The 15,765-nt window shown below is 49.6% G+C and overlaps 1 protein-coding gene across 1 annotated transcript in view; it reads left to right on the top strand.

Annotated features, from left to right (window-relative positions):
- Positions 1 to 364: 364 nt before the first annotated feature.
- The window catches only part of trmt61b (tRNA methyltransferase 61B), a 35,213-nt gene continuing 19,812 nt past the window's right edge, over positions 365 to 15,765 (top strand). Inside the window, exons 1-2 of the mRNA XM_038799076.1 lie at positions 365 to 1,323; positions 5,739 to 5,841. Coding sequence (XP_038655004.1) covers positions 550 to 1,323; positions 5,739 to 5,841 — 877 coding nt within the window. The 5' untranslated portion in view covers positions 365 to 549. The remainder of the gene's footprint in view (positions 1,324 to 5,738; positions 5,842 to 15,765) is intronic.

The following is a 15,765-nucleotide window of genomic DNA, read 5'->3' as shown; positions in this document are numbered from 1 at the left end:
ACTTTACCCACCATCTCCTCCTGACCCTTCCAAATTATGGGGATGGATCACCCACAGGACAGCACTCCCTTCCCCATGCCCAAGCGGGAGGCTGTGGAATCTAGTCCCAATTTGGACTAGTGCCCACACATGCTGATCTACAGAGATGGGAGCACTTTCAACTGAGATAAGCTGACATTAAGAATTGCGAAACACATAAAATAAAAAATAGGTCACTTAAAAAAATGTGGACGGAGTTGCAGATTGTGGGGGAGGGGTGATAATGACAGCGCAGATACATGTGCGTGGCAAGCCTGAACTTTCCACGTGTCTCCCTCTAGCTGCAAGGGGGATGGAGCTGGTCGCTTTTTTATGATGCCCGGGTTGTTGAGGAGGAGTTTTGCAAGCGTCCGCTTCCTGTTTGCGAAAAAAAAACTGAGAGAGGTGGTGGGAGTGAAGGTTTTTTTTTGGTGAGATGCAGACACTGTCAGTGCAGAGACTCTGGGCTACAATGTGACAGAAAGTAGCTGGGTTTCACCGCGGGGGAGAAGCTGGCTCGCAGGGGTAGAGATGCTGCAGTGTGTGCGGGCAATGTGCAGGACAGACAAGTGCTTCCAGCTGCAGTCCCGGGTACAGGCTCAACGCTGTCACCCTCCCCCGTGCCCCGGTGCCGGGCTAACCCGCAGCAGGCGCCTGCTGTCGCTGGGCTCCAGCCCAAGGGGTGGAGATGATGGGGAGAGGGAAGAAGGATCCGAGCAAGGAGCTGGCCAGAGCTGCCCAGGGTGGGCACCCACCCCCCCTTGGTCGGGCAGAGCCCCCCGGAGACGCCCCCTGTCTCCGCTGGATCGGGTCAGCCGCCTGATCCCCCAGCAGATGTTGTCCCAGGAGGTGATGGAGCTGCGAGGGGAGCAGCAGCTGGACCAGGGACCAGGTGGCAGCATTGGCCCCAGAGGTTATGATGTGGCATCAGTGCCAACTGCACCCGCAGGGTCACCCACAGCTCCTGGGGGTGGCTGGCACCTGGCCCGGGAGGAGGCCCATCGCCAAGGGGAGACCACCTCCCAACTGCAACCCCCAACCAATGAAGTGCCCTTCAAGGCTGGGGATGTGGCACTGGTGGAGTTCCGCAGGAGACACCGCTTGGAATTACAAAAGATGTTTAGTTTGGTGACTGGAGGGAAGTTGCACAGCAAGTGGGGCTCACTTAGCCACCAGGAGATCTTGGGAAACCTCCCAGGCCAGGTATTCAGGACTTCCACTGGCTTTGAGTTTCTCATGAGGAGACCGTCCTTGGAGGAGTTTGTGCTGCTGATGAAGAGAGGACCAACCATTTCTTATCCAAAAGTATGAAGTGCTTTTTTTTTTCAATTAAAAAAAGAAACTTGGGTCATTCACCTGTAAAGACTTAATTTTCAAAGATAAAAACAAATTGTTTAATGTAAATGCTCATTATCAACTTTCAAAATTTTGAAAATGAACACAGTAAACTCCCCCTGCCCCACCACCCACAAACAAAAGTTATCATTTGTGCCATGCCCTGTCCTTTAAGAAAGTGTCAGGTATACTGAAGAACGAGGATTACAGTGGTTAGCACTGATGCCTCGTAGCGCCATGGACCCAGGTTCGATTCCAGCCTCGGGTGACTGTCTGTGAGGAGTTTGCATGTTCTCCCCATGTCTGCGTGGGTTTCCTCCGGGTGCTCCGGTTTCCTCCCACAGTCCAACAATGTGCAGATTCGGTGGATTGGTCACGTTAAATTGTCCCTTAGTGTCCAGGGATGTATAGGTTAGGTGGGGTTATTGGGTTGGGGGGGGGGGGGGGGGTGAGCCTGGGTAGGGTGCTCTTTCAGAGGGTCGTTGCAGAGTCTATGGGCTGAATGGTCTCCTTCTGCACTGTAGGGATTCAATGATTGTCAAAGTCTTCAGGAAAGGGCAGCACGGTGGCCTAGTGGTTATCACAGCTGCCTCACGGCGCTGAGGTCCCAGGTTCGATCCCGGCTCTGGGTCACTGTCCGTGTGGAGTTTACACATTCTCCCCGTGTCCGCGTGGGTTTCGCCCCCACAACCCAAAAATGTACAGAGTAGGTGGATTGGCCACACTAAATTGCCCCTTAATTGGAAAAATAAATTGGATAATCTAAATTAAAAAAAAAAGTCTTCAGGAAAATAGGGGACGCAAATAAGATAGATAGAGAGGGACTATTCCTGCAGGTCAGTGAGTCCACGATTCAGGGGCAGAATCTAAAAAATTACGTAGACCTTTCAGATATAATTTCTTTACGTGTGCGCCACAGTCACCAAGCCAGGCAGTAGCTTTCCCTGAGCCCTCTGCTGAATGTTGTCAGGGGGCAGTCTTCAATGATGTGTGTCATTGATTGGGGTGAACCACAGCTGCAGCCCGGCTTCCCCGCGAGGCCTCACTGGTGTCAATCTGCTGTATAAAGGCCTCAGCCAGAGCGGGAACGGTTTGAGGAGAGCCCAGAGTTGGTGTGGCAGGTTGAAGCCGGGTGGATGGGCTGTGGGATCCGTGATGAGAAAGAGTGTTTAATGATGGCCTGTTGGTTCTATTCCTGCTGCCATAGGGCCTCTGCTGTTATTCCTTGGCACAATGGTCTTAGCCATACCGACTGGCGTGATGGGGGGGCGAGCAGCAGGTGGATTGGTCAGGTCCTTGGCAGGCGTGGGTTGATGTAAACCGTCACGGCAGCTTTCTTGCTGCAATATCCTTCCTTATGTGAGGGGCTGGGATGTTGCCCAGCATTGGGAGCCAGGGCAGTGGAGTTGATTGAAGTTTTATTTTCCTAATTACGGGGCAATTTAGTGTGGGGTCCATCTTTGGGTTGTGGGGGGTGAGATCCGCGCAGACACGGGGAGATTGTGCAAACTCCACAGGGACAGTGACCCAGGGCCGGGTTCGAACCCGGGTCCTCGGCGGCGTAAGGCAGCAGTGCTAACCACTGTGCTGCGGTGCCGCGCAGTTGATTGAGGGTATCTGAGGTGATAGCATTATTGTGCTGAGCTGGATATCTACAAGGCAGGTGTGTGATGAGTTGTACCACACTGGGGCACCGTACTCTCCAGTCAAGTAGACGATGACAAGGACTGAGGTGTGAAATTGGGAACTGCTTCTTCACAACAAAGGGTGCTAGAAGTTTAGAAAAATTTCTGTGAGCATCAATTAATGCCAGATGAATTGTTAAATTTAAAACTGAGATTGATAGATGAAATGAAAATCGCTTATTGTCACAAGAAGGCTTCAAATGAAGTTACTGTGAAAAGCCTGGGAGGCTGGTACGGGAATTGAACCGTGCTGCTGGCCTGCCTAGGTCTGCTTTAAAAGCCAGCTATTTAGCCCTGTGCTAAACCATTAATGTTCATTTCAAAATATTAAAGGTTAAAGGCAGGTATATGGTGCAAGATCGCAGATCAGGCATGATTTCACTGAATAGTTGAAGAGGGTTGAGGGGCTAATTGGGCCTCCTCCTGGACTTGCCTATGACAGCTAAACCGCTGACTTTGTCCATGATCTGCCTGCAGAATATGTGTGTGATAGGGAGTAACAAATAAGATCGAGCTGTACGAGGTTTCACTTTAGGCACTTTCATATTGCCATGAGGCCCTTGAAGGGGAACAATGCTGAAATTGTGACTCATGACCAAATCTATCAGTATCTTCCTCACATACAGACTTTCACATTTTGTGCTATCTGCAGATTTTGAAATTGTGCCCAAATCTCGGTCATTCCTGTAGGCCAGGGAAAGCAAGGTTCCTGACACCAACCCCTGGGGAACATTGCCTGCCCTCTCAAGTGGATTTAAGATTATAAGACGTAGGAGCTAGAAGTAGACCATTCAGCCCATCGAGTCTATTCCACTATTCCATGAGATCATGACTGATCTGAAATTTCACCTTATCACCATAACCTTTGATCCCTTTACTGATTAAAACTCTGTCTATCTCAGCCTTGAATATACTTAACAACCCAGCTGCTACAGCTCTCTACGGTAAAGAATTCCACAGATTCACTACCCCCGAGAGAAGAAATTTTTCCTCATCCCTGTCTTAAACGGGCGATCCCTTACTCTGAGATTGTGCCATCTGATCCTAGACTCTTCCACAAGGGGAACAACCTCTCAGCATCGACCCTGCCAAGGCCCCCGAGAATCCTATATGTTTCAATAAGGTTGCCCCGCATTCTTCTAAACTTCAATGAGTACAGACCCAACCTACTCAACCTCTCCTTATAAGGAAATCCCTCCATACAGAAAATGGGCAGATACGTGGCAGAAGAAATTTAACCCTGAAAAGTTTGAGGTGATGCACTTTGGGCGGACTCATGTGACAAGGAAGTATTCAATGAATGGCCTGACACTGGGAAGTTCTGAGGAGCAAAGGGACCTTGGAATGTTAGTCCGTAGATCTCTGAAGGCAGAAGGGCAGGTTAATAGGGTGGTGAAAAAGGCTTTTGGGACACTTGTCTATATCAATTGAGACATAGATTACAAAAGCAGGGACGTCATGTTGGAGTTGTATAGAACTTTGGTGAGGCCACAGCTGGAGTACTGTGTCCAATTCTGGTCATCACAATAGAGGAAGGATGCAATTGCACTGGAGGGGGTGCAGAGGCGATTCACCAGGATGTTGCCTGGGGTGGAACAGTTATGAAGAGATGTTGGATAGGCTTGGGTTGTTTTTGCTGGAGCAGAGAAGACTGAGGGATGACCTGGTCGAGGCGTACAACATTATGAGGGGCATGGACAGGTGGATAGTGGCCAGCTGATTCCCTTAGTTGAAGGGTCGGTTATGAGGGGGCACCAGTTCAAGGTGAGGGGCAGGAGGTGTAAGGGAGATTTGAGGAAAAGCTTTTTTACCCAGAGGGTGGTGACGGTCTGGAATGCACTGCCTGGGAGGGTGGTAGAGGCGGGTTGCCTCACAACCTTTAAAAAATGCTTGGATGAGCACTTGGCACATCTTAGCATTCGAGGCTATGGGGCAAGTGCTGACAAATGGGATTAGGTAGTCAGGTCAGGTGTCTTTCATGCATCGGTGCAGACTAGATGGGCCGAAGGGCCTCTTCTGCACTGTGTTATGCTGTGAAAGTGAATTTGTGGCCTGGGGGAGAGGGGGGGACAGACGAGCTTCAGCTCAGCAGCAGAATATTGTGGATGATTCTTTCTGGGATGTGGGCGTTGCTGGCAAGGTCAGCAGTTATTACCATCCCTATATTCCCCTTCAACTGATGGGCTTGCTTGGCCACTTCAGAAGGCAGCCAAGAGTCACCCATGTTGCTGTGGGTCCGGAGTCCCATGTAGGCCAGACCAGGTAAGGACGGCAGATTTCCTTCCCTGGAAGACATTAGTGAACCAGATGGATCTTTACGGGAATCAATGACAGTTTCATGGTCACCATCACTGAGACGAGCTTTATATTCCAGATTTTATGAATTGAATTTGAATTCCACAAGCTGCCCTGGTGGGATTTGTGCCCACATCCCCTGGATCATTAGCCTGGACTGTTACCAGTGGCTTTGCAATACACCACTGTCTTCCCCGAATGATGTGGGGTAATAATCGTCTGAAATATTCCATTATCTCCTGTCTGGGATTTGCGTTCCATCTCCCAATTCAGTTTGAAATCTTCAGTTTCCTAAGTCATTTACAATCTCTCTCTCTCTCTTCTCCTCCTCCTCCTCCTCTCCCCCCCCCCCCCTCCCCCCCCCCCCCCCCCCCCCCCCCCCCCCCCCTCTTCTGCTTCTTCTAGGACATCAGTGCCATGTTGATGATGATGGATGTTAGTAATGGGGACTGCGTTTTGGAGTCTGGTTCAGGATCTGGAGCAATGACACTGTTGCTGTCCCGCGCAGGTAATGTCTGTATTGGCTTCCTGATAGAAACTGAATAACCTGTACAACTCTGCGCTGCCAAAAACTATTTCTTAGAATGCTTGAATTAATTATTCAATGCATTGTTGGCACTGAATTTATTTGCTGTATTTACTACGGTGAAAATCACACTCAAACCAGTCTGCTTAATATTGTTACAAAAGCAAAATACTGCAGATACTGGAAATCAAAAATAATTAGCTGAAAATGTTAACTTTGTTTCTCCCTCCGTTGAATATTCAACTGCTGAATATTTCCAGCATTTTGTTTTTATTGCTCAATATTATGCTTTAAATTCATCAATCAGTTTGCTCTCCACCAGCAATCACAATCAGTGGTTCGCACTGTTGCTTCACAGCGCCAGGGTCCAAGGTTTGATTCCCGACTTGGTTCACTGTCTTCGCGGAGTCTGCATGTTCTCCCCGTGTCTGCGTGGGTTTCCTCCGGGTGCTCTGGTTTCCTCCCACAAGTCCCGAAAGATGTGCTGTTGGGTAATTTGGACATTCTGAATTCTCCCTCTGTGTACCTGAACAGGCGCCGGAGTGTGGCAACTAAGGGATTTTCACAATAACTTCATTGCAGTATTAATGTAAGCCTACTTGTGACAATAAAGATTATTATATTATTGGGCAGCACGGTGGCCTAGTGGTTAGCACAACCGCCTCACGGCGCTGAGGTCCCAGGTTCGATCCCGGCTGGGTCACTGTCTGTGTGGAGTTTGTACATTCTCCCCGTGTCTGCGTGGGTTTCGCCCCCACAACCCAAAAATGTGCAGAGTAGGTGGATTGGCCACGCTAAATTGCCCCTTAATTGGAAAAAACAATTGGGTAATCTAAATTTATTTTAAAAAAAGAAAAAAAAGATTATTATATTATTGATTTGTACCCACCATTACCTTTGCTGTAATATCTTGTAACTCAATTGTTCTCCTCCGCCACAACCCAAGATTGGGTTGGTTAAATTTCACAGTGATACAGTTTAATTAAACAAAATGAAGAAATGCTCGAAATCCAAATTAAGTTTTGTTACGTTGTTAAAATGTGTCAAGTGAAGTGAATAGCTTTTCAAGTGGTCTCATTGCTATTATTTAGGTGGCAACAAGTATATTGCAAAATGTCATATTCTCAGTGAAAATGCTACATTGGCCAGACAAGCTTTAATTAAATTACAAACTACAAATTTTTCTTTATAAACAGCACAAATTACCCGTAATGTCGGAAAAAAGTACTGAGATGCATTTCAGAAAGAAAATTAAGGCAAAGAAATTTTAAAAAATATATATATTTTTACTGAAGGCATTTTTCATATATTCAAAAATCCAAACGCCAAACCACGGCAAAAGGTAACCAAACTAACACCCCACCCTCCCCGTCTCCCCCCTCCCACCCTCCAATCCCCTGTCACCCCAAGCCCGCCTCCTTTTTTCCTTTCCTCTCAAACAAAACACCCAAAACTCCCCCCACCCCCTGCTGTCGCTTCCATTCCCTCTAAAGAAGTCGATAAATGGCTTCCACCTCACGGTGAATCTCTCTTCCACTCCACCAGGACAAACTTAACTTTTTCCAAGTACAAAGATTCTGCCAGGTCCCTCACCCAAACTCTCGCCTTTAGTGGCTTTGAGTCCAGCCAACTCAACAAAATCCAACTCCGGGCTACCAGGGAGGCAAAGGCCAAGACATCAGCCTCTCTCCCCACCTGAACTCTGGACCTTCCGACACTCCGAATATTGTCACCTCTGGACTCAAAGCCATCCCTACCCAGAAAACCCCTTCCAAAAACCCTCCACCTCGGACACGCCCAAAACATATGCACATGTTTCGGCGGCTCACCCGCGCACACTTATTCTCCGCCCCCGAAAAGAGCCTGCTCATCCTCGAGTCTGTCATGTCACCTTAAACTGGATGAAGCTTAACGACGAGGAAGCATTCACCCTCCGAAGGGCTTCCCAGAAGTTCATAAGATATAGGAGCAGAATTAGCCATTTGGCCCATCGAGTCTGCATCGCCATTCTATCATGGCTGATGTGTCCCTCCACACCTCGGCCCCCAACTCCGCCCCCAGCTCTTCCTCCCACTTGTACCCGACCTCCTTCACAGGAGCGCCCTCCCTATCCACGAGCTCTCCACATATATCTGCCACTTTCTCCTCCCCAATATCATCCTTGGACAACAACCTGTCTTGCAGCAACCACAGGTGGCAGCTCCAGAAAGGATGGCACCTCTTGCAGGAACCTGAACCTGTTTCCCTTGGGCAACTGATTCATGTCCTCAAGCTACTCCACCAATCGCGTCCAACTCCACGCCACCTGTATCCCAAGTTAGCGGAATCTCACTTCCCCAGTCTCCTCTCTTGCCCCCTGGCATTTATTGGGCGTCCTGACCTCTCGCTGCACCAACGAGACCTAGCGAGCGAGCTCCTCAGTGCAGAAAACGTGGGCTGGTTTAGCACACTGGGCTAAATCGCTGGCTTTTAAAGCAGACCAAGCAGGCCAGCAGCATGGTTCAATTCCCATACCAGCCTCCCCGAACAGGCGCCGGAATGTGGCGACTAGGGGCTTTTCACAGTAACTTCATTTGAAGCCTACTTGTGACAATAAGCGATTTTCATTTCATTTCATTTTCATTTTCACATTCCCCACTGAGGCCCCATATCTGACCAGATGGGCATTAGATAACGGGGTGTTACTCGGCGCTGTGAGCGACAGGAAACATGTGGCTAAATGCGCTGACTACAGGATTCTGTTCCCATTTGGTTAGATCGGACCTTTAGTCACTTTGGAGAGTTTCTCACCAGTTTAGCCTACACTTGGAATTTTGTCATCACTGGGGACTCTGAGATCAGGCCATCATTTTGAAAAGGTGGTCTTGTGGGTCCCCCAGACCCCACCAATGGACAATGTCACCCCCCCCCCCAACATGGGCATTACCTCCTTCCCCTCCTCCCCCAAGTTGGGACACCCCACTATGGGGTCCCTGGGGACCCCCCCCTCTTCAGGCCCCCCTCCAGGCACCTATCACCCTTGCAATCTCCCAGAGGCTCCTACTTACCTGCCCTGTATCTCCCCCGCCCTCCTTTCATGGGCATGGCCCCCATCAGGCCCTGACCCTTGGCAGTGCCCCAAAGGCACAAGGGTACCCTTGCACTGCCACCCTGCCACTACTCCTGCTGGCTTGGTAGTGCCACCTGGACACCTTGGCAGTGCCAAGATGCCAGCTAGGCAGTGTCAACATGTCCACATTCCAAGAGGAGAGCCGAGGCGGGGGGGGGGGGGGGGGGGGGGGGGGGGGGGTCGCTCTGCCTATCTCTGACCACCCGGGACGTGGTATGGACCAGTACTGAACGGCGCCCAGCTGTTGACTCCCTGGGGAGGCAAATAGATGCCGGGAAGCCAATAGATCCAAGTGAGTAGGCCTCAGTAGGTTTAAGGGTTCCTAATATCCTATTCAAGCACAATGTGGCCGGTAGATCTCGCCCTCTGTTTCATTAGATCGCACCCTATATATTGGCCAGGGCAACAGAAGGCCGCGCTTTCTCATCTTTGGCACTCCCTCAGTACAACATTGCAGCTCCAGCCTCGATCGAGTTTCTGAAGTGAGACTTGATCTCCTGAACCTTTGATTGGTATGGATGAAAGGAAAGTGACAGACTGATGCAATGGTGATGGCACAATATTGGAGCACAGTAGAGGGAGCTGTTCTGCCTTTACTTGACCTGTGAATCGTTGACACTTTACTGACGTTGGCCACCCAATATTCTAAATTTTCTCGGGCATGAACATCACTCGTCTAAGTTTAAAAAATTTTTATAATCAGAACATGAAGGTACTCCAGTGTTAAGCTGAGTGAATAACTTCTGATCTATTTCCAACTTGAAAAATCTTCTGTAAATTTGGATTATCTAAGAAACTTGTAAATAACCAAATTGCCCTCGCAAAATAATGAGTTAATAACATATCTATCTCCATACTGCCAAACATCTGTTTAAGTATATAACAAAGGGCAGCACAGTGGTGCAGTGGGTTAGCCCTGCGGCCTCACGGCGCCAAGGTCCCAGGTTCGATCCCGGCTCTGGGTCACTGTCCATATGGAGTTTGCACATTCTCCCCGTGTTTGTGTGGGTTTCACCCCCACAACCCAAAGATGTGCAGGGTAGGTGGATTGGCCATGCTAAATTGCCCCTTAATTGGGAAAAATGAATTGGGTACTCTAAATTTATTTTTTTAAAACTACATACCAGAGAGTACCATGCATCAAACTAATTCATTGCGTGGTTTTAAAATTCTCATCCTTGATTTTCCAATTCCCCCACTGCCCCTCCTATCTCTGTCGTCTCCTCCAGCACCACAATCCTCCCAAGGGGCAGCACGGTGGCATAGTGGTTAGCACAGCCGTCTCACAGCTCCAGGGACCCGGGTTCGATTCCAATCTTGGGTGAGATGTCTGTGTGGATTTTACACTTTCTCCCTCCGTGTCTGCGTGGGTTTCCTCCGGGTGCTCCGGTTTCCTCCCACAGTCCAAAGATGAGCAGGTTAAGTGGATTGGCCATGCTAAATTGCTCCTTCGTGTCCAAGGGTTAGGTGGGATTGCGGGACTACAGCGGGAGATTGGGCCTCGGTAGATCCTGGGAGAGGCCTTTCCCAGGATTCCTGACGGTTGTTACCCTTGCGCGATCCAGTGAGATTTCGCGAGACGTTGCAATCAAATCCTGCCTACAATGGACAGGACCCAGACTTTAGAAACTCACTTACCCATGCTGACGCCAGACTGAACAATCTCCTGGGAACTACTGGCCTTGCAAAGGCGAACCCAGCCGGGCATTAGTTCCCACAAACAGGGAGCAGGTGGAATGGCACTCAGGGTTTGGGGGGGGGGGGGTCTCTCCCAGGCAATCGGAGACCCCTGAGTGGCACCCTTGCACTGTTGATGCCACCCAGGCACCATGAGCCTGGCAGTATTACCTGGCAGGGGCACTGCCAGGGTGACAGGTTGGCAGTGCCAAGCTGGCATTTTGCCCTTGCCGGTGACTGGGCCCAGGGGTGCTCTGCCCGTGTGAGATGAGGTGAGGTGGAGGGGACTCTTACAGGTGAGTTGGGACTGGTGGGGAGGGGGGCGCGAAAGATTGGGGCGCCATTCCGACCTCTTCCTGTGCTGAAGAGCTCCGTGTTGGAACTGACACTAAGCACGGCCATGTTAGGGCCTGAAAGCACAACAGAGATCCCGTCCCCTCTAATCCCGCTCAGAACAGACTGTTTTCTTTTGGTTTGGTTGGTTGGATCCCTCCCTATATCTGTTCTAATTCTGGCATCTTGAGTAGCCCCAGTTTTAATTTCTCCCACCTTCGCCGGCCATGCCCACAGTTGCCTAGACCCCAAGTTCTGAAATAACTTCCCTCACCTCTCTGCTTCTCTACCTCACTTTCCTCCTACAAGACATTCCTTAAAAGCTACCTCTTTGACCAAGCTTTTGGTCATCTACCCTAATGTCTCTCGATGTGGCTTCGTGTCATATCTTGTTCCTATGAAGTACTTTGGGGCACTCTATTATCTTATAGGTGATACCAAGTTGGGTGGGAGGGTGAATTCTGACGAGGATGCAGGGATCCTACTGCAAGATCTGGACAGGTTGGGCGAGTGGGCAGATGCAGTATAATTTGAATAAGTGTGAGGTTATTCACTTTGATAGCAAAAACAGGAAGGCAGATTATTATCTGAATGATTGTAAATTGGGAGACAGGTGTGTGCAGCAGGAACTGGGTGTCCTTGTGTACCAATCGCTGAAGGTAAGCATGCAGGTAGAGCAGGCGGTAAAGAAGGCTAATGGTATGTTGGCCTTCATTGCGAGAGGATTCCAGTATAGAAGCAGGGATGTGTTGCTGCAATTGTACAGAGCCTTGATGAGGCCACACTTGGAGTATCCTGTGCAGTTTTGGTCTCCTTCTCTGAGGAAGAATGTTCTTGCTCTCGAGGGAGGTTTACCAGACTGATTCCAGGGATGGCGGGACTGTCATATGAGGAGAGATTGACTAGGTTGGGATTGTTCTCGCTGGAGTTCAGAAGAATGAGGGGGATCTCGTAGAGATTTATAAAATTACAGGGAAGATGCAGGGAAGATGTTACCAATGATGGGTGTGTCCAGAACCAGGGGTCACAGTCTGAGGATTCAGGGTAAACCATTTTGGACAGAGATAAGGAGACATTTCTTCACTCAAAGAGTAGTGAGCCTGTGGAATTCATTAAAACAGGAATTAGTTGATGCTAAAACTTTGAATATATTCAAGAGGCGGCTGGATGTAGCACTTGGGGAGAATGGGATCAAAGGCTATGGGAAGAAAGCAGGATTAGGCTATTGAGTTGGATGATCAGCCATGATCGTGCTGAATGGCAGAGCAGGCTCTTTCTGCTCCTATCTTCTATGTATCTATGTAATGATATGTTGTTGTTCTTGTGTTGAAGCACTTTTGAGTTCTCTGTGAGAAGTAACACTTTCTCTTCGGAACCCAGCCATCAGTTGTGTCTTTTGCAACTCCTCATTAATTGTTTGTTGTCAAACATATATATCCAAACTAAAATACATTTTTAAAATTAAATTAAAATTAATATATATATTTTTTCCTTTGTATAAATTTAGAGTACCCAATAATTTTTTTCCCAATTAAGGGGCAATTTAGCATGGCCAATCCACCTACCCTGCACATCTTTGGGTTCTGGGAGTGAGACCCACGCAGACATGGGGAGAATGTGCAAACTTCACTTGGCGAGTGACCCGGGGCTGGGATCGCACCAGGGTCCTTGGCACCGTGAGGCAGCAGTGCTAACCACTGCGCCACCGTGCCGCCCCTCATTTTCAAAATTAATATAAGTAGGGATTTTTGATTATGTTTCCAGAATTCCAGATACAACGCACTTCCTGAAGGTTCAGGGAGACGATGCTGCAGCCGTTGCAGCATTGAGACTGAAAACCCGTCAACCAAATTCATTTAAAGAATATCTGTTGAAACTTTAAATGAATTTGTAGATGGCGTCGATGGTGGGGGGAGTGGGTGTTGAAAGTACTGGATGGGGTGCCAACCAACTGGGATGCTTTGCCCTGGATATTATTGGGCTTCTTGCGTGTTGTTGGAGTGTTGAACTCATCCAGACAAGTGGAGAGTATTCCATCACACTCCTGACTTGTGCCCTCTGGACAGGCTTTGGGAATCAGGAGGCGAGTTACCCTCTGCGGAACTCCCAGCCTCTGACCTCTTGTCTGTAAATGGATGGTCCTGTTCAGTCTCTGGTCAATGGTAACTCTCAAATGTGACCATTAACTTCACTTCTAATTCACGGGATGTGGGTTTGGTGGCTGGGCCAGCAGCCCCAATTGCCCTTGAGCGGCTTGTTTGGCCATTTCAGAAGACATTTACGAGTCATTGCTTTGGATCTGGTGTCACCTGTCGGCCAGATCAGGTAAGGACTGCTGATTTCCTTCCCTAAGGGACATGAGGGAACCAGGTGGGATTTTACCACAATCAACAATGGTTTCATTAGACCTTTAAATCCAGATTTTTATCGAATTAAATTTCACCATCTGCCCTCGTGGGGTTTGAACCTGGGTCCCCCAGGTCATTACTCTGGGTCTCTGGATTACTAGCCCAGTGACAATACCACAATGTCACCGCTTCCCCCATTAATTGTGCACCTCCCATGAAAATTCCCAAGTGGGAGATTACAGAGGGAAATCTTTTTTTATAAAAAATAAAAAATTTAGAGTACCCAATTCGTTTTTTCCAATTAAGGGGCAATTTAGCATGGCCAACCCTCCTATCCTGCACATCTTTGGGTTGTGGGGGTGAAACCCACACAAAACATGGGGAGAATGTGCAAACTCCACATGGACAGTGACCCAGAGCCGGGATCGAACCTGGGACCTTGGCGCTGTGAGGCTGCAGGGCTAAACCCACTGCGCCACCGTGCTGCCCGTACAGAGGGAAATCTTACCAAGTACCAGTTTGAGATAGGTGTGTGCTGAATTAACTGGAGCAGCGGGTGTGATAGGGAAATGTGCCTTAGGTAAGACTAGAGGGAAAATCTGCCAGGGATCCCATTTTGAGCTTTCTTCTGGTGACCCTGCAAAACATTGCACAATGATTAAGGAGAGGACTGGGATGAACTGGCATCTATGGCCAGATCACCTGGGGGCAGAGGGAGAGGGGACAGCATGGAAGAGGTTGGAGATGGCGTCCTGTGTGGGCACGAGCCTAGAGGCGCTGGCAACAGCGCCGCTGCCGCTTCCTCCAACGAGGTATACCACGAGCCCGGTGGTGGTGGCTGCCCTCAAAATTTGGGGGCAACGGAGATGACACAGCGGGGAGGTGGGGCCTCAGTTTGGTCCCCGATACAGGGGAACCACCGGTTTGTCCCGGGGAGAATAGACGGCAGGTTCGTGAGTTGGCACAGGGCAGGTATTAGGAGGATGGGGGATCTGTTTATGGATGGGATGTTCGCGAGCCTGGATGAGCTGGAGGAGAAGTTCGGGCTCTCCACAGGGAACACCTTCAGGTATATGCAGGTAAGGGCGTTTGTCAGGCGTCAAGTGGTGGAGTTCCCACTGTTGCCACCGCGCAGAGTCCAGGACAGGGTGCTCTCGGGGGTGTGGGTTGGAGAGGGGAGGATCTCGGCGACGTACCAGGTGATGCAGGAGGAGGAGGAGGCCTCGGTGGAGGAGCTGAAGGGTAAGTGGGAGGAGGAGCTGGGAGAGGAGATCGATGAGGGGATGTGGGCAGATGCCCTAGGGAGGGTGAACTCCTCTTCTTGTGCGAGGCTCAGCCTCAGACAGTTTATGGTGTTGCATAGGGCTCACATGACCGGGACAAGGATGAGCCGGTTTTTTGGGAGTGAGGACAGGTGTGCTAGGTGCTCAGGGAGCCCAGCAAACCACACCCACATGTTCTGGGCATGCCCAGCGTTGGAGGACTTTTGGAAGGGCATAGGGAAGACGGTGTCGAGGGTGGTAGGATCCAGGGTCAGGCCGGGCTGGGGGCTCGCAATATTTGGGGTTGCAGAGGAGCCGGGAGTGCAGGAGGCGAAAGAGGCCGGTATTCTGGCCTTTGCATCCCTGGTAGCCCGGTGGAGGATTCTTCTTCAGTGGAAGGATGCGAGGCCCCCAAGCGTGGAGGCCTGGATCAATGACATGGTGGGGTTTATTTAATTGGAGAGGGTGAAATTTGCCCTAAGGAGATCGGTGCAGGGGTTCTTCAGGAGGTGGCAACCATTCCTGGATTTCCTGGCAGAACGATAGGAAAAGGCCGGCAGCAGCAACCTGGGAGGTGGGGGGGGGGGGGGGGGGGGGGTTTGTCTCTTCGTTTTGTTTTGAAGGGGCGTGTATATTTGTTCAATGTTGATGATGGGTGTTAATTTATTTCTTTTTTGTATATATGGGGGGGGGGGGGGTTTGTTTCTTCTCTTCTTTTTGTATTTTGTTATTGATATTTTGTGAAAATTTGAATAAAAATTATTTTTTTAAAAAATCACCCTAGGGCACTGTTTGGATCTGAAGGATGGCCAATTGAGTCAAGTGGTAGTGGCCTGCCAAGCTTCTTCACACCATATCCAGCACCTTCAGTGGCGGAGAATTGGTTGGAAAATTGAGTGATTTTTTTTTTTCTAAATTTAGTGTACCCAATCATTTTTCCAATTAAGGGGCAATTTAGAGTGGCCAATCCACCTAGCTTGCACGTTTTTGGGTTGTGGGGCCGAAACCCACGCAGACAAGGGGAGAATGTGCAAACTCCACAAGGGCAGTGACCCAGAGCCGGGATCGAGCCTGGGACCTCAGCTCCGTGAGGCCGCAGTGCTAACCCACTGCGCCACCGTGCAGCCAAAATTAAGTGACTATGAATGCATGTGTATGTGTGTGTGTTGACCGATAA

Source organism: Scyliorhinus canicula, chromosome 6, assembly GCF_902713615.1.
Source record: "Scyliorhinus canicula chromosome 6, sScyCan1.1, whole genome shotgun sequence".
NCBI lineage: Eukaryota > Metazoa > Chordata > Chondrichthyes > Carcharhiniformes > Scyliorhinidae > Scyliorhinus > Scyliorhinus canicula.
Note: the sequence above shows the minus strand (reverse complement) of the source record. Positions and strands in the feature narration are given on the sequence as shown.